The following is a 20,952-nucleotide window of genomic DNA, read 5'->3' as shown; positions in this document are numbered from 1 at the left end:
TTATGGAAAAATTAGAAAATCAATTATATACGAAATAATATACACATTGTGACAATAAATTATTTGTATAAGAGTGTCCTAAATAAGTAGAGCAAAAACAATTGAAAAAACATGACTTCAAATATGATTATTAATAGATAAATTGTTATAACAAAATATATTATCTACTTTGGATCAAAGAGATGTCATTACTTTTTATACACAATTGAATGAATAGATATATACAAATATGAGTAATAGATGACCATGAGATTAATTGGATTGGGTCATGTTCATCCTTTATCCGGTCATAAATGTTGACTAAGTCTAATTTTTAACCTGAAACTATACCCTATGAAACTAGACTATGTTTGGGTTAAGAACTATGATTGAGCCAAGCTACTCTAATAATTACAGCTTAAATTGAACTTGTAGAAAGGGTGAATTAGTGAAAAGGGTAAAAGAAAAAAGAATAGTAAAAGCAACCAAGGTACTTTGAAGGATAATCGTTGTTCTCTTTATTGCTAGTTAGACAGATACCTGGTGCGGTCACTGCATCTATATTTATAGTGGATTCGTAGTGCCATAGAGGTATATGCATAATCAGGAAAATAACTTGACCTAACACTACGCTATCGTCTACAGTCTACACTACACTACACTACAATTGCATGTCACAGGACCACAAAATTGAATCATTTTTTAACATTTTTGAATGTTCAGCGTTATTCACACGTATGCATGATCTGGATGCCAATTATTTTTTAGCCACTTAGTTACACAAAAAATGAGGAATATTAAATTGGTAATGAGATCAATGCTTAGTGGGGGTAAAACATCCAGTAATAAAATAACTTGGATTTCATGCTTGGGAAGCACCATACATAATTTATGTCAATAAAATCTTTTGTATTAACTTTGGGGTGATTCTAAAGCCACAAGAGTGGTCAATTATGTAACCTAAAAAAGAGTGGTCAATTATGGTAAAAGTGGACTACAATATTTTAAGTTCAGGGTTGGAATGCTTGGCAACTATTCTTACCCTATGGTTAATCTCAAAAATAGTTTAGTGCTATTGATATTCTATTCATTATTAAATCAGTCAAATATTGATAAAGACAATAACATAATTGGAATCATTTTAAATTATACTAAATAATTTTAATTACAAACAAAACAAAATAGGTTAGAGGTACCAACGCATTTTTGAGGTACATTGTATAACATTTAACATCTATTTATTATCAATATAAAAATTTATATATCTACCATTTATTTGTATTATTTTTTTTGAGAAATCAATAATAATTAATCATAAACAACGTACATTTTTTCACTTTTTAAATACGGTATAGTAAGAAGAGTGCAGATAAGATCTATTTTTTAATAAATAAAATACGATATGAGTTCACTTAATTCAAGAATAAATTTAAAAATTTACTCTATACATCCTAATTATTAATTTCAATGAAATATAATAGTTTAGATTTACTCAATAATTCAAATCTTAAATTTTTATATAATTGATAACTAAAATATGGAGTAAGATTTTCTCGCGCAATAAGCTGATCTCCTCAGATAAAATAAATTACAAAGTAAACAAATAATAGTTTTATATATTGCAAAAGTTTGGCAACATCATTACTTTAAAGAATACCCTTCCTTGAGGAAGCTCAATTTCCCATAGGCATCTCCACAGTCCATACTCCTCTGACATAACACATTAGAGAAAACCCATCACCACATGAAATGGCCACAAATCAAACCACTTTGGTTCATGTGAATGAAGACTACATTGACATGGAACTAATAACTTCTTCTTCCCCCAACTTCTTCTCTTTTTCTACTCTCTCTCCATCACAAAACAGAGATTTTGAATTCCAAATGACTTCATTCTCAAATGAAAAAGACTCTAAAACTTCACCAGCTGATGATCTTTTCTACAAGGGAAAACTCCTTCCTCTTCATCTCCCTCCTCGCCTTCAAATGGTTCAAAATCTCTTAGAAAATTCCAATGGCACCTTTGAGTATGTGAAATCAGATTCACCTTTTAAAAAAAACACTTTTCCCTTCACTAAAAACACCTTCATCCCTATTGAATCATGCAACATTTCTACTTCAGAATCATGCAGGGTTAACAGTGAGGTAGCCCCAGATGAATACTTATTTGGTTGGTCTTCTTCTTCTTCTTTTGAGAAATCTTGGCCCAAGAAGCTGAAACAGATTAAGCAGTTCTGGCTTGGTCAAAGGCTCAAGGCTTCAAAAACTTACCTCAAATCTATGTTCACCAAATCTGGTTGTTCAAATAAGTCATGTGCTATTGCAGCAGCAAACAATGTTGGAGTAGTGAAGAAACCAAAGTGCAAAGAGTGTCAGAAAAAGTACTTGAATGTTAAGAAAAACCCATTTGAGCTTTTTAATGATGATGATGATAATAATAAGCATCCAATATCTTATGCTGTTATGAAGACCATAGACAAAGAAATGAATGAAGATGATTTCATTACACATAGGAAATCTTTCTCTGGGGTTGTTCAAAGACATTGTGCAAAAAAATCTTCATCTTTGTCCACATCTTCATCTGGGTCATCTTCTTCATCTTCTTCATTTTCATTCAGTTCAGCTGGCTATTATGATTTGCATTTATTCAAGAGAAGTATTAGTGCAAATTCTGATCTGGAAGATTCAGTTGAGGGAGCCATTGCTCATTGCAAAAAGTCTCAGATGAAGCAGTGTAGTTCAAAAAATAATGCCCCAGATGGTATCAGAATTTGTTCTCAATTCGCTTCAAAAATTGCAGTTTGTGGAAATCAAGAAATGTCTTCACTTGCCAGCACAAGAGGGTAAGAGAGAGAGTGGATAAAATTATGTAAGAGAAGAAAAGAGACATTTTCAAATTGAAATGCTATTGCATTTTAATGGAGTTTGATGTTTTTGTTAATTAATTTGTTCAAATTGATATTCTTACTCTTCTCATTCTTTATTTTCTGTTCTTGAATATCATGGATTATTTTCATTTGGTACAACTGAATCTCTTAGCAGTAACATCATTAACTTAGAGGGACATTTTTAGGAAGAAATGAAACTTAATTATCCAAATGATGAACACTTAAAATAAATGATCATGAGAAATTTCACTAAAAATTGTTATCTAGGAAAAATATTTGGGCTAGATAGAGGGCCCAAACTGGATTACCAGGACGAGGGACTTTCAGTTTAGTAGCAAAACTGCTTTGTTTGATTCTTATTCATTGTACAAAAATAATATCTGATATTATACTTATTAAATTAATTTTAACCAAGGTTTCAATACATTGTCTTTTTAAGAAAGGCTCGTGAAAATTGATTGATATCCTCCCTCAAATTTTCACTATTCCTTCAAACATCTTTTGTCCCTCCATGGTTTCAAAAGAGGCCTAACTACAATTGAAATCTTAATATTGTGGAAGTTTATGGAATAACATCATAACATCTTAACTACACTTTCCCACAAATTTCCATAACTATGTTAAATGCAATATAATTGTGAAAATACCCAATATAATTCCGAGTATTAATTTCTAACCCTTCATACTTTGACCTTATTATTGGGAATCAGAATTATCTTTAGTATTGGAGGGAGAAGAGGAGTGCCATGAAATAATAAAGAAAAAAATCACATGAAACTTGTATGTTTTATTTATAATGAGAAGAAACAACACTCTCATCTCAGGTATTGAAGAGGAGTAGGACTCTATTATTGCATCCTGTCTTCTTTTGGAGGTTCCTCATACACTCTGCAAAGCTGGTTACAAAAGCAGAGAAATAAAATCTTCTAAAAATCATGTATTCTAGTACAGTTCTCTGCTTAATTTTTTAAAGAAATTGATCCAAACCCATTAATTAAACACTCTGTGCTATTTACAAATTTTATGGATTTGGGCTTTAACACAGGAAAACACAATCATCACTCACAAAACCCACTTATAACTTGACCATAAATCACATGCAAATAAATATATGGGATAATTGGCAGACTCACAGTGCATGTGTTAGTGAAACTAATAATCAGATGAACATTATGAGAACTGTATTTAGTACTATTCACTGCAAAAGTTAGTTTTTATGCCAAAGTCTCATGTTCTGACTCTGATTCCTTTCCCTTAGTTAGATTCTCAATGATTGCATAAGATTTTATTAGTCATCATTCTTCATAAGTGTTCAATAGATAATAGATAGACTGGTACTGTATAAAAGTGATGAGTACCATATTTTATCCTCTGCTTCCTTTATTTCTGTGAAATCTTTTACTCCTCTATGTAAAATATGTAGAAAAAGTAAAAAGTCGTTTGGGGTAACCACAATAATATTATAAAATTAATGTCAAAGAAAACCAAGTTATTGACAATAAAGGTTATAATAAACTGGCATTTACCTTTATAGAGGAAGAACTCGGAAAGAGATACATCAATCTCATTTTTAAGTTGTGGGAATTATATTTGGTAACTGAAAAGAGTTATCCAATACACTTTACTGGTACAATATGTAGTTCTATATATTTCATTATAGATTATGTGATTAATATAAGGCTTTATTATAATAAACTTGATACTCACTTATTCAAATTCCACACCACATCACATGGGGTGGACATATTCTATAGTCTAAAATATACTTTTAATTGGTTAAAAAAATATTTGATTATTAAATTTTTAATTTAAATACATTTTGTCAACCAATAAAAAGTAGTGATACACTTTATGGAAAAATATATGTGTTGTCCATCATATGATGCTACAATATTATGTTTGTAGTGAATTTTTTAACCGCATTACACTACCATTATAATATGTCAACTCAATTACAATGATGCAATAGTAACAAGTAGCAAACCAACCACATTTAAGTTTTATCAGACTGCATTTGGATTATACAAGATCGTGTATGGCTGCAAAAATATTTTTTAATTATAAAATAATTCACATCCCAACGACCACAACCTACATCGCAACAGCTGTAATCAATGATCATGATTACAATAACTACAAACATGTCCATAATCCCAATTTAAAACAATGAAATATATGCAACAGTATAAATTAAATATGTGGGTACATACCATAAATAATAATTGAAAGAATAATTTAAAAGCTTTTTCTATGGGCACTATATATTTTATTGAGAACATTCATGATTAGTAATAGTGAATCCCCAGCAAAGCAGCATGGTTGACTGGAGATTAAAGCAAAACTAGTGCAATTATGCATCCTTGTTGCAATTACCCAAGTATAACAGTAACTGAAAATGATTATGATCACAACATATATCCCCAACTTTAATTTTAAAAGAACCAAACAACTTTTCAATTAAACTATTTTCCAAATTTTGTTCTGCATAAGACCCCACCCACATGTAGTTTTAACATTAACTCGCCATGGTATGTATATATAGTCAATTCAGCTTTATCAACACTATCTATAATATCTACTAGTGATATAAAAAACAAAACCAATTAAGTGTAAAGCTCTCAAGGCAGACAAATGAACCTATAAGCGTGCAATTGTTCTTTTCTTTTGATTTTAACTAAACATTACAAGTACGAGTATTGTCCAAGAGACTGAATCACATGCGGAAGAATTTGAAGTTTTAAGTATATAGTTGAACGGGGTAGGGAACCATAATTTGACAAACACATAGAACAACTACAAAGGAACAAACCACAAAGAAAGAACCAATTTTTGTAGATAAGAATCTCTTGTTACAAACTGTGTCCCAAATATATTTTGTTCATTCTTTTTTCACCAACGGCTTAATTGTCATAAACAAGATGGATTCGTAGTTTGATTCTCTCTCCTCCCTCCCTCTATCCAAGTTGAATTTTTTTTTTACTTGATGAAGCTAAAGAATCAAAATCAAGTCTCCACTTTGATTAATGTATCAAACAATTAACAATAAAACCACACCATTCCTTATTATTTATTTATTATTTAAGAAACAAATTCCTGATATAGAAATGGCAATACTTGTTAATGAAGCATTGTGATAAATCAGTATATAATAATGTTGTATTTGGTTTTAAAAAAGAAAACATAAAGAGAGAAAGTTGAAGGAAAAAAAAAGTATAAAAGTGTTTTTTTTTATTATTTGGTATGATAGAAAATGGAAGGAAGTAAAACAAAAGAGAGTTATCTAAGTGTATATAAAGCGGGGGGAAGAAATGGATATGTTATGAAAATACTTTTTAATCAAAATCTCATTTATGAAAAATAAAGAAATCTAGACAACAGAGGAAAAAGATAAAAAAAATCATACTGGACAAAGGATAGCAAGATTTTGGTGACTTAATTATGAAATTTTTTCTTCACTTTTCTTTTCAGTTTAGAGTAAAACAAGGAAAAGTTACTTTTCTTCCATTCCCCTTTCAACTCAACCAAACATACCATAAAATATTGATAGACACATGTTCTTTTTTTGTTACAAAGGAAATAAAAAGCAAACATAACAAAAGACACTTATGTTTACTTTAATAAAACACAATTGAATAATTTTATATCAATATTCAATATATTGTAGAAAACTTCAAAAAATGAACGGAAAATGATATATGGTTATAAGGATCGAAACTTTTTCCCGTTAAAAAGATGGAAAGTTTTATAGGATGTAAATAAGAAATATGTCAGTTAACATGAACCATAACGGTTTTGAGGGTATGTTTGGAGGAAATAAAATGGGAAAAGTGAAGACAATATAGAAAAAGGTGAGAAGGATGAGTGGACTAACCAAGACGACAAAAATAACAAGAGTTAATTACCCTTACACTCTATGACTTTTATTGAAATTATACAAATTATCTCTCACTTTTCTACACCTATACAAATCTCTATTAGTTTTTATATTTTTATTACATTGATGCATGAAAAATAATTGTAATTTTTTAAATAAAAAATGTGATGAATGCAATTAAGTTAAACAAAGCATTATATTATGAGGAAAATCTAAATAATATACAAATAAATGTATCTTTATTATTTTTGGTTACAAAATGCATCAACATTTCTAAAGAGATATTGTTTAAATCACTCTTATACTATATCGTAAAGAACCAAAAATAATAATGAGGTATCGATTCATATATTATTTAGACTTGTCTCCACAATATATCATGCTTTGTTTAACTTAATTGCATTCATCACATTTTTCTTTACAAAATTACAATTGTTTTTCATTCAGGTGGACAGTGTCATGAAAATATAAAAATTAAGGGAGGTTTGTATAAGTGTAAAAAAGTGATGATGGTTTGTATAATTTCGCTAAAACTTAGGGAGTGTCAGTGTAATTTATTCAAATATCAACAATGACAACCATCTTATTTGCACATACCCAAATAATCTAAGTGAGATTTTACTATCATTTCTATAATAATAGCTATATAACCTTAACTTTATACTAAATGTATTCATTCATAATTCTTTTGTCTAATGAGTACACTCAACCAATGTTACATCTCAATGCCTCCTATATTTAGTTTATTCCCTAAGGCATTATACAACTAGATATTGATCCTATTCAAGGTTTTATAGTTATGTAGGAAAACGTTTCTAGAAATTTAAATGACAAATTTCTATCACTAGGGTCAGTCCTGAGCAGGTGCAACAGATATGGGCCGCTCAGGGCTCACGATAATAAGGGGCCATTATTAATTAAATATTTTTGTTTTATTTTGTTAATAAATTTATTTTTATAAATCACAAAGTTATTTTAGTTCTTCGATAGTTTTAATTTAGGTTCATTAGTAATCATTATAAAAGAGTGAAAATGATTAAAACTTAGAGTTCATCAAAGTTTAAAATTTATAAATTGATATTTTGATATTAAGTTTTATATAGTTTCCAAAATTCAATTATGTTGTAAAACTGCGACACATGGAATATGAGTACAATAGTCACACAATTTTTTCAAACCCTATAAAAATTGTTTATATTTTTTTTAATAAATTTAGGATATACACTTTTTCCTTCATACAGTCACAAATGTGTTAGAATCAGCTCTTTCTATCACAAATAAGACTTGAAGAATTGGTCCATTTTATCCATCCCTATTAAATGGTAGAGTTTACATCTTCTTCTAGTTTCCCATCATTTTATATGATTGCCTCAACATATTTAAAACTTATGACTTTAGATATGGGATGATCTCAAAATTTCACATATATGATAAGGTTTATGCACCTCTTATTAAATATACTCCCCATATACTTCACTTTTCGGCTTCTATAGGAAAGTTATCAACTTCTAAAAGCTCTATCAATGTTAGAGAATTTGTGGGTATTTTTTATAGTGTGCCATAAATGCTGTCCCTTTCATGCATTTTGTCTCCAGATTGAAGAGATCAATTTTTAGGTGGGTCCCACATCATATTCTCCCTCTACTCTCTTTTTTTCTCGCATTCCAAACATATGGTTAGAGTAACTTCAATGATATGTTTGCACGTATCTACCAGCTTGAGTATATATGCTTGCTAAGGAAATGTCATTGGACTGAAATAGATCAAATATTAGTTTGGTGAAGTATATATGGCTGTTGAATCATATATTAACAGACAAAGGAAAGCAATTCCACCAATGAGATGAAAATGGATTGATATGTGGGTCATTTTTAGCATATACAAAAAAAAATGGGTATTAACTTTTCTAAGAGAAGATTACACAAATGGATTATTGTCATGAGAATAAAAAACAATCTAAGGATAATGGTATAGTGTATACTAACCATTTGAGTTGCTACTAGTTTAGCATAACCCTAAGATTATTGTTTAATGATCATGAGGTCAGAAGTTCAAATCCTATAAAATATCACTCATCTTACGATATAAGGATATATACATTTATCATCTCCAAACTCCATTAAATGAGAGTCTCATACACTCAAGTTTCGCTTTTATTCTACTGCACAGTTGTGTATGCCGTTTCTTAAGCTAAAATTAAAACTCCGGAATAATTTCAACTTAGCAAAGAAGACTTACTTTAAGAACTGAGTTGTGGTGGTTATCTTTTCATGAAAACATGAATGGAAAATTAGAAGATTACAGAACCGTTGAAACAAGTCATCGTGGGTGTCACTTTCGATTGCAATAACATATGTACATTACATATACCCGAAAAAATAAAACAAAGTACATTATATTCCTTCTTTTGAAGTAAGTCAACGTAAGGCACGTCTAATTGTCAATTCCTAGTATTGATAGTGATATATATGCTATGAAAAGTATCCTCTTCAAGTAGAATGAAGGTATCGTTGCATTAAGATAATCATATCCGAGCCAAAAACATCCATAAATATGTGGGAATGTTCAAATAGAATGAAGTTATTGTTTCTCATTTTATTTTCAATAACAAAAATATTATTTTATTGTAAATAAAAAAAATGTAAATGTCATAATATGTTATTTCACTTGTTTATCGTATAAATATCTTACCAAATAAAAAAAATTATGACTAGAGAGAATTTTGAATAAGCATTTAATGACATAACAAAACAATAGATCAATAAACAATTGCTTTTAGCAGCCATTAACTATAGGGTTTTGGGTTATAATTGGGCATTTGGGCTGCAAATAACCGCCTAGGAAAGGGAGCATCTATAGTTGATGTTGTGACTAAGTATAGGACTTTTACAATGAAATTATGATGTTTCTGTCAAGGTTATCAAACTTAATATTTAGTTAAGTTTGAAGAACCTTAATATACTCTAACACTAAACTCGATAAATTTGTTAGTGTACATTATTTAAAATAGCATTTAAAAGATATCACTGTGCTAGATGTACTTCAATAATGCGTATTTTAGATTTATAACAACGTTTTCGTACACTTTCTATTTAACTGTAGTAATATATTATCATGATTAACAATGCTTATAATACGAAGTTGTATTGAATATATACCACAACACACCACACAAAGAGCGTTGTCATATATTGCATACATACAACAAAACACATCGTACACAAAACATTGTCTTATATTGCATACATAAACAACGCGTTTTATATACATTATTAATCGTGCTTATTATTGCGATGTTGTATTGTATATATATAACAACACATTCATAGAAAAGCGTTGTTGTATTATTCATAAATATTCTCAAACAACACCTTAATACAACAGCAAAGCATACACATAGCGATGTTGTATTAAGCATATACAATAGCGCAGTTTATAAAAAACGTTGTTGTATTAATCATTTATAACAACGCATGTCAGGGTTTCTCTTAGAATTTGCTGTTGATTTATATACATTAATACTTGCACGTAAATTTATTAGCAGCACAAATATTTATACATTCTCAACAACACAAACACATTAATATACACCAGAAGTTTGTTTTATTAATGTCAATACAATACAAACTATAAACAATGAATATCATGTCAATTATGTTTTGACAGAGTACACAATTACAAACAAAAAATTATGCAAATTACAAACAAACAAAATTATGCAAATTACAAACAATCTAAATTAAGTTATACTCATCCAAAGACTACTTGCATCTACTTCGTCCTTTTCTTTGATTGTTTTTGGCTTGTAAGATCATCTTTGTTTGGAGGAACATATTAATTCACCCAAAGCCTTTCATCATGATCATCTCTTGTATATAAAACATCATCCGTAGTTGATCTGCTCTCACGCGACTGATATGTCCCAAAAAAGATCATCTTCAGCAATATCTTCATATTCTTGGTCATCAATATTATTCACGATTATTTTATTAGTTAAAAGAACAATGGGCCATTTCATATCAGTCGGGTTACTAACATAGAATACTTGTTGAGCCTGTTATGCTAGAATAAATGACTCATCTTTATATCCTAGCATATTAAGATTCACCTGCATGAACCCTAACTCATCAAATCGGAAGTCATTGTTGTTATTATCCCACATACAATAAAAATCAACATCTAAAACATTGTGTAACCCAATATTTATATTCGTTCAATCACCCCAAAGTATGACATGTTCACACATAATGGGTTCCTATCTTTTGCACTTAACATGTGTAAAGTTCGAGCAACAAAAGTCACATTACTATTTTGCATTTTACTTTGATCATTTATTTTTTCGTATAAAATATGAACCCATTAATTAGGTGAGCAGTGTAGGATAATAAATGAATATTTGGATCATTGGCTAACCATTTCAATCTTTCGGAAACCAAATGTGTATTTATATTTAACTCCTTATCAATGTGATTTTTAGTCACTTTATGAAATACCGATTATGCTCTTTGGAAATTCAATTTTCGTTTTTACTTGGGTAAGACTTCCTGAGCATCTCCTTGTGTCTTTCAACATATGGCTCAACCTCTTCGGCATTGTGTAAAACATATAAGTGCGATTGCTCCAATTTGGTTCTTGTTATAGTCAATATTTCATTTCCAGTAATACCTTCACCAAATATTTTTTTGCATACTGAGACTTTGGAATGCCTATGAAATCACCATCGGTAAGGTATCCGATACAAAAATCAAGAGCTTCCTTAACAACATATCGCTCGACAATACGACCCTCTGGTCTTGACCAATTCTTCAATATCATTTTAATGTCTTCATATAACGCTCAAAGAGGTACATCCGTCTCATATAAGAAGGGCTACATAGTTGTGTCTCTCGAATAAGATGAATGCTTAGATGAATTATTATGATAAAAAAGAAGGTGGAAAATACATTTCAAGCTCACACAAAGTTAAAATAATTTGTCTTTGCAATGCAAGTAATTTCTAGGGTCGATCACTTTACTACAAATTATATTGATGAAGAAGAAGCATAACTTAGTTATGGTTCCTCGAACGTTTTTAGGTAGAATTAACTGTATTGCAATAGGCAAGATATGCTCAATAAGTACATGACAATCATGAGACTTAAGACCTTTTAACTTGAGGTATTTCATTGATACGAGTTTCCGAATGTTGGAAGAGTACCCCTCTAGAACTTTAACACCATGAAGAAATTTACAAAATTCTATTTTCTCCTCCCTTGAGAAAGTATAAACTACTAGAGGTAGAAACACATGTTTTCCCTTCATTATTGGCTTTAATTCATTTCTTATTCTCATACTAACCAAGTCCAACCTTGCATTCAAGCCATATTTGGTCTTACCAGGGACATTGAGTAAGGTACCAAGGAGACTTTCAAACACATTTTATTCAATATCAACAATATCGAGGAAATGTCTTACATATAATGAACTCCAATATGGCAATTCAAAGAATATTGACCTTTTATTCCACCCATTTGTGACAATTTCTTTTGCGAAAGGTTTACCAAAGTTATTAGTCACACCCTTTATCTTTTGAAAGAATAGGTCATCTGTCAACGGCAAAGGAGCATGACCTTCTTCATTATTCCCATCAAATGCTTTTCTTCATCGTTGATAATGATGATCTGAATGCAAAAATCTACAATAGTCAAGGAAGATATTCTTCTTATAGTGTTTCAAACTCATTGAATGAGTATTGTCTTCACATGCATGACATACAAAATGTCCCTTTGTACTATATCCAGACATATTACCATAGGTAGGGAAATCACTGATTGTGTCGAACAACAAAGTCCTCAAGTTGAATCTTTCTTCCCTATATGCATCATATACATTTATGCATGTCTTCTACCTTTCCTTCAAGACATCAATTAATGGAGCCAAATATATGTCTATGTCATTTCCGGATTGTTTAGGTCTAGAAATTAACATAGATAACATTATATATTTCGCTTCACGCATAGAGAATGAGGTAGGTTGTATATCACCAACATCACTGGCCATATACCATGGGAGCAACTTTGAACACTATGTGAGTTAATTCAATCTATTGACAATGCAAGACATAGTTTTCTTGCTTCTTGACCAAAACTAGGATAGTCATGATCAATTTTTCTCCATTGAGGAGAATCTGCAAGATGTCGAAGCTTGCCATCTTTAATCCTTTCTTCATCATGCTATGTCAACTTCTTTTCATCTTTGTTATTTCTAAACGCACGTTTGAATCTTGTTTTGATGGGAAAATATTATAGAACCTTTTTGGGAATTGAGTCTTCCTTCTTATATTGTGATGCATTATATTTAGGACAAAACTTTAACAAGGCATACTCATTATAAAATAAGATGCAATCATTTTCGCAAGCATGTATCCTAGTGTAGTCCATGCCAATTGAGCGTAACATTTGTTTTGCATCATAGGTTCGAGAAGGGAGCACATTATCTTCCGGCAACATATTCTTCAAAAGTGCAAGCAAGTCAGTGAAACTCTTATTAGTTCATCCATTAACAAATTTCAACTTATATAACCTCGACACCGCTGCCAAATTTGTGAATTTAGTACAACCATCATATAATGGTTTCTTAGCATTACTTATCAACCGTTGAAACATCTTAGGACAATTTTGAAGATCCTCTTCCACAATGTTTGCCATTTCCTCGAAATGATCGTCTTCATATACATTTGTGTATTTGTCTTTCATATGCATTTCATCATCACTATCCATAACGTCTCTCTTCTCACCAAGTCTTGTCCAATATATATAACTTTGGTCAATACTATGACACACGAAATGAACTTTTAACTCATTTGGAGTAATTCGGTTTGAGTAACAACATCTTAAGCAATGACATACAATTATATTAGAGTTTTCAACATTCTCAATTGCAAATCTAACAAACGATTTCACTTCTTCCTCATACTCCTTCTTCAATCGATTGACACTCATCCATTTTCGATCCATTTTCTATTAACAAAAAAATATAATAAGCATAAATCCGTAAGTTTGGAGTTAAGCTTACCAAGTAGAGCAAATACATTATTATATAATTAAAAAATGGGGAACCCTAACTCATAATGTAATAAAGTGAAAGAGGTCCGAACTCCAACTCAATACAAGCTAAATGAGTGAAATCACTTTCACTCATTTGTAAAGAAAATATTTAAAACTCAATACAAGCTAAATATAATGTAATTAAAAAGACAAATATTTATAAGGAAAAGACACTTTCAATTCAGTGTTGAATGCGTGAATGATGATTTTGAGGTTAAACGAGTGAATTATTTTCGAAATCGGTGTTGAATGATGATGAGGTTGAATGATTTTCGATATCGATTTTGAGAGTAAATGAGTTTTGTTGCTGAGTAAATAAGTGTTGGGATTGCTGAATGTGTGATAATGCGACACCATTTAACTTTTAGGGTTTGATAGTATCTTCAATAGCGTATAATGAAGATAGTGTTGTCAATTATACCTAATCAGCAGTGCCACCTACAAATAGCATTGTGGAAACTCCACATTCAAATATAATGAAGGCAAGTATTCCACGGCGCAACACAAAGGAAACGTTGTAGAAGATATATTAATTATTTCAATAATTAATTTTTTTAATAAATTGAAATTAATAATGACATTATGCCATTCGATTAATGACAATTAATTAAATAATAATACAATTAATAATGACAATAAATAACATTGAAACAATCTAAAAATTAATAATAAATGAAATAATGACAATTAATTAAAATATGATATTGTATCTTGTGCATGTGGTTAATTGTTAATCATATCAATAATGCTTCTCCAAAATACGTAGTTGTACAGGTAAAAGAAAATAATATGAAAGGTAAGTATTCAACAATGTTTTTTTTATGAATATGTTGTTGAATTCAACATAAACAACAACAAATTGGTAAAAAAAAACGTTGTTGTATAGGTATACACCAACACATTATTAAAAAAACGATGTTGAATACGATTATTCCTAATTCTACACAGTTAAGCATGCAACAGCAAATAACCTGAATTCATAGAGAAAGAGAACATACAACAACCTGAATGCATACAGAAACACCAAATCACAACTATATGAGCATAAGTGAATTTCTACTGAATTTATATATTGAATATTAATTACACTATATTGTTACATAAACATATATTACATACACCAAAACACATACATTACATTGAATATTAATTGAATTCTCTATGTTATAATATGTTCAAAAATCTACTATACATATGTTGAACATTGATTTCCCAAAACAAAACTAAGTACATATTGTGACCAATGTTCTCTAATCTGGTTGATTTGTTCATTTGTATATCATTTGTCAATAAACTTGATTTCATCAGTTGACCTTTGTTGAATGGTCTCCTTCGTGAATTTTAACATGTAATAGCCGCAATCTACCTCATTTGTTTGACAATGGGTCTACAATTAAAATGAAGTAAACATATAAGTATAACCTTAATTGAAATATGAATACAATACACATATAATTGTTTGAGGTGATTTGTGTCAATAACTTTATATGAGTCCAATTGACTTTGTGTTGTGGTATCGATTTTCTAGTACGAGTATAACCTCTATAAATTCTCAATGCCCTAAACAATAGAAAATATACTTAATAACTAAACAACTAGGAAAATAAAAGTGTAACTAAAAGTTTAAATGAGTAGTCAACTTACTTAGAAAACATTTCTCTCATAGCGGTGTACTTGTTCGGTTCATCATGTGTCAATGAGTCAAAGTAGTATATTTCTTCATTGACCTGATTGATGACAACCAAAAACCAATATTGTCTAACAAAGCATATGTACATGGTTAGAAAATGTTAAGCATAGCAAACATACTAAAGATAGAAATATAAAAGATAATTAAAAAATGCTTACCCGGTATTAAAAGGTGTAAGAAATAAATTTGCAGCTTCTTTATGAATGAGGAGAGTATCTGCAATTCGTCTTGTGTATTCCCCAAACTTATTTTTGTCATTGCCACTCGACACCAAAGCGATAATGTGTGGAGATATGAACATCACCTTTTATTATCTACCGAAACAAAATTTTCATACAAGCACCTAATATATATAACACAAAAGTTAGTTAATTATAACACACCGTCATGCAAAAGCGAGAAGTTAAGAAATTATAATTTACCTCATATATACACATACAGTAGTTGCACCTACCCATTCATGTTTATATACGTCACAGACTTCATTGAAGCTAACGTATTCTTCAACATCAATCCCGAAGACTTCCTTGGGAATTGATATATTTATTATATCATCTCCCAACTTCTATACATGCTCAAACAATTGAGTACATTAGGTGTTAATCTTGGAGCTCACCACAACCATAGATGGTTTCTAGCTCACATTACTCGTAGATGGCTTCGAACTCACATCTCCCGTAGATGGTATCGAGCTCACATCCCCTATAAATGGCTTAGTCTTTGGTTTGCTTCTGGGGGTGGAGTGTACATTTTCTTGAAATTTTCAATAAAACACATTTCAATTATAGATCAATATATATATAATATGAGTGAGCCTAAGGTGAAAATTATACTTTACGTACTACTTGTACAATATCTACTGGTCAAGCCATAAAAGTGCATATAGCCCCTCCAATTGTGAATATATCCTCATCGAGAGGAATTGGCAGCAACACATCATCATTGATTGCAACATCAATCGAGACCTTCACATGATGGTGTGGGATATGTGCATTATGCAACATAACATTGGCTGAGTTGTGCACTTTTGCAACACCCACCACTCGACTAGATGAGATATCCAAGAAAAGTTTACAAGTAATGATTCTCTATATGTTAGTTAAACATATAATTAGTTTAAGAATATAACTAAATAGCAAAAAAATTAAAATAAGTTAACTAAAATACTTCAAGAATGGAAATCAGAATGAGAATATTATAAGGAGCAGATGTGAAACTCTCATTGATGGTTGAAGGAACAATGTCATTAGTAGTAGCTAGTCGTTGCCACTCAGCTTCATTCACCTTCATTGATTGCTCAAAGTCGTTGAACTGTTACATGAGACTATCCAATTAATTTTGAACCTTATTCATTTGAGTTTTCGTTGCACGCTTTGGATGAGGTACAAATATTCGTTGGCTAACCCAAATCCTACACACTAAATACGGCCAGGGAGTGAGGTAATCCTAGTGCCTTATCAAGTATAATGTGACTATTCGACTATGCATCCTTTTCTTTTAGGGCAACCTGACAAATCAAGGAAAACGTAATGTTAATTAATCACAACATGGTTTGTCGCTTCTTGAACTAGCTCATTGTCGATAACATCATCCTTGTTCTTACGAATATTCACCCATAGAATGTCGAGTTCTACTCAATGTGGAGTCAAAGGAGTATCACTTTTTTTGTACAGCTGTCAAAACATAACAAATAATAATGTAATTAGATATATATGCATATAAAATGTAACCAATTATATACTTACAAATTAACAATACTTACATTTTTTTATTCCTCTATACCCCGCTCGAGAAGCTCGGTATAGATACAAATGTTTAGATGCCCTCTTGTGGTTTTCATTACTTACTTTCTGCAAAAAACAAACAACATTAACACCAAGAATCATATATATATANATCCTCCTCCTCATCCTCCTCTTAATCCTATCCTCATTCTCATCCTCCTCCTATCCTCATCCTCATCCTCATCCTCTTCCTCATCCTAACCTCGTCCTCATACTCATCCTCATTTTGCTCCTCATCCTATCCTCATCCTCCTTCTCGTCCTCTTCCTATCCTTATCCTCGCCTAATCCACATCCTATCCTCATCCTCATTCACGTCGTCATCCTATCCACATCCGCCTTCTCATCCTATCCTCATTCTCATTCTCGTCCTCATCCTATCCTCCTCCTCATCCTCATCCTCGTCCTCTTCCTCATCCTCATCCTCGTCCTCTTCCTCATCCTCATCCTCGTCCTCTTCCTCATCCTCATCCTCGTCCTCTTCCTCATCCTCATCCTCGTCCTCTTCCTCATCCTCATCCTCGTCCTCTTCCTCATCCTCATCCTCGTCCTCTTCCTCATCCTCATCCTCGTCCTCTTCCTCATCCTCATCCTCGTCCTCTTCCTCATCCTCATCCTCGTCCTCTTCCTCATCCTCATCCTCGTCCTCTTCCTCATCCTCATCCTCGTCCTCTTCCTCATCCTCATCCTCGTCCTCTTCCTCATCCTCATCCTCGTCCTCTTCCTCATCCTCATCCTCGTCCTCTTCCTCATCCTCATCCTCGTCCTCTTCCTCATCCTCATCCTCGTCCTCTTCCTCATCCTCATCCTCGTCCTCTTCCTCATCCTCATCCTCGTCCTCTTCCTCATCCTCATCCTCGTCCTCTTCCTCATCCTCATCCTCGTCCTCTTCCTCATCCTCATCCTCGTCCTCTTCCTCATCCTCATCCTCGTCCTCTTCCTCATCCTCATCCTCGTCCTCTTCCTCATCCTCATCCTCGTCCTCTTCCTCATCCTCATCCTCGTCCTCTTCCTCATCCTCATCCTCGTCCTCTTCCTCATCCTCATCCTCGTCCTCTTCCTCATCCTCATCCTCGTCCTCTTCCTCATCCTCATCCTCGTCCTCTTCCTCATCCTCATCCTCGTCCTCTTCCTCATCCTCATCCTCGTCCTCTTCCTCATCCTCATCCTCGTCCTCTTCCTCATCCTCATCCTCGTCCTCTTCCTCATCCTCATCCTCGTCCTCTTCCTCATCCTCATCCTCGTCCTCTTCCTCATCCTCATCCTCGTCCTCTTCCTCATCCTCATCCTCGTCCTCTTCCTCATCCTCATCCTCGTCCTCTTCCTCATCCTCATCCTCGTCCTCTTCCTCATCCTCATCCTCGTCCTCTTCCTCATCCTCATCCTCGTCCTCTTCCTCATCCTCATCCTCGTCCTCTTCCTCATCCTCATCCTCGTCCTCTTCCTCATCCTCATCCTCGTCCTCTTCCTCATCCTCATCCTCGTCCTCTTCCTCATCCTCATCCTCGTCCTCTTCCTCATCCTCATCCTCGTCCTCTTCCTCATCCTCATCCTCGTCCTCTTCCTCATCCTCATCCTCGTCCTCTTCCTCATCCTCATCCTCGTCCTCTTCCTCATCCTCATCCTCGTCCTCTTCCTCATCCTCATCCTCGTCCTCTTCCTCATCCTCATCCTCGTCCTCTTCCTCATCCTCATCCTCGTCCTCTTCCTCATCCTCATCCTCGTCCTCTTCCTCATCCTCATCCTCGTCCTCTTCCTCATCCTCATCCTCGTCCTCTTCCTCATCCTCATCCTCGTCCTCTTCCTCATCCTCATCCTCGTCCTCTTCCTCATCCTCATCCTCGTCCTCTTCCTCATCCTCATCCTCGTCCTCTTCCTCATCCTCATCCTCGTCCTCTTCCTCATCCTCATCCTCGTCCTCTTCCTCATCCTCATCCTCGTCCTCTTCCTCATCCTCATCCTCGTCCTCTTCCTCATCCTCATCCTCGTCCTCTTCCTCATCCTCATCCTCGTCCTCTTCCTCATCCTCATCCTCGTCCTCTTCCTCATCCTCATCCTCGTCCTCTTCCTCATCCTCATCCTCGTCCTCTTCCTCATCCTCATCCTCGTCCTCTTCCTCATCCTCATCCTCGTCCTCTTCCTCATCCTCATCCTCGTCCTCTTCCTCATCCTCATCCTCGTCCTCTTCCTCATCCTCATCCTCGTCCTCTTCCTCATCCTCATCCTCGTCCTCTTCCTCATCCTCATCCTCGTCCTCTTCCTCATCCTCATCCTCGTCCTCTTCCTCATCCTCATCCTCGTCCTCTTCCTCATCCTCATCCTCGTCCTCTTCCTCATCCTCATCCTCGTCCTCTTCCTCATCCTCATCCTCGTCCTCTTCCTCATCCTCATCCTCGTCCTCTTCCTCATCCTCATCCTCGTCCTCTTCCTCATCCTCATCCTCGTCCTCTTCCTCATCCTCATCCTCGTCCTCTTCCTCATCCTCATCCTCGTCCTCTTCCTCATCCTCATCCTCGTCCTCTTCCTCATCCTCATCCTCGTCCTCTTCCTCATCCTCATCCTCGTCCTCTTCCTCATCCTCATCCTCGTCCTCTTCCTCATCCTCATCCTCGTCCTCTTCCTCATCCTCATCCTCGTCCTCTTCCTCATCCTCATCCTCGTCCTCTTCCTCATCCTCATCCTCGTCCTCTTCCTCATCCTCATCCTCGTCCTCTTCCTCATCCTCATCCTCGTCCTCTTCCTCATCCTCATCCTCGTCCTCTTCCTCATCCTCATCCTCGTCCTCTTCCTCATCCTCATCCTCGTCCTCTTCCTCATCCTCATCCTCGTCCTCTTCCTCATCCTCATCCTCGTCCTCTTCCTCATCCTCATCCTCGTCCTCTTCCTCATCCTCATCCTCGTCCTCTTCCTCATCCTCATCCTCGTCCTCTTCCTCATCCTCATCCTCGTCCTCTTCCTCATCCTCATCCTCGTCCTCTTCCTCATCCTCATCCTCGTCCTCTTCCTCATCCTCATCCTCGTCCTCTTCCTCATCCTCATCCTCGTCCTCTTCCTCATCCTCATCCTCGTCCTCTTCCTCATCCTCATCCTCGTCCTCTTCCTCATCCTCATCCTCGTCCTCTTCCTCATCCTCATCCTCGTCCTCTTCCTCATCCTCATCCTCGTCCTCTTCCTCATCCTCATCCTCGTCCTCTTCCTCATCCTCATCCTCGTCCTCTTCCTCATCCTCATCCTCGTCCTCTTCCTCATCCTCATCCTCGTCCTCTTCCTCATCCTCATCCTCGTCCTCTTCCTCATCCTCATCCTCGTCCTCTTCCTCATCCTCATCCTCGTCCTCTTCCTCATCCTCATCCTCGTCCTCTTCCTCATCCTCATCCTCGTCCTCTTCCTCATCCTCATCCTCGTCCTCTTCCTCATCCTCATCCTCGTCCTCTTCCTCATCCTCATCCTCGTCCTCTTCCTCATCCTCATCCTCGTCCTCTTCCTCATCCTCATCCTCGTCCTCTTCCTCATCCTCATCCTCGTCCTCTTCCTCATCCTCATCCTAACCTCATCCTCATCTTCATCCTCTTCCTCATCCTCATTCTTGTCCTCGTCCTCATCCTCCTCCTATCCTGATCCTCATTCTCGTCCTCATCCTATCCTCATCCTCC

At 34.3% G+C, this 20,952-nt stretch overlaps 1 protein-coding gene across 1 annotated transcript; it reads left to right on the top strand.

Annotated features, from left to right (window-relative positions):
* LOC109359464 (probable membrane-associated kinase regulator 4) lies at positions 1,625–2,914 on the top strand. The gene has a single exon (XM_019604137.1). It carries the CDS (start codon positions 1,729–1,731, stop codon positions 2,824–2,826), a length of 1,098 nt encoding a protein of 365 aa, XP_019459682.1. The 5' UTR covers positions 1,625–1,728; the 3' UTR covers positions 2,827–2,914.

This window comes from Lupinus angustifolius, chromosome LG11 (genome assembly GCF_001865875.1).
Source record: "Lupinus angustifolius cultivar Tanjil chromosome LG11, LupAngTanjil_v1.0, whole genome shotgun sequence".
NCBI lineage: Eukaryota > Viridiplantae > Streptophyta > Magnoliopsida > Fabales > Fabaceae > Lupinus > Lupinus angustifolius.
Note: the sequence above shows the minus strand (reverse complement) of the source record. Positions and strands in the feature narration are given on the sequence as shown.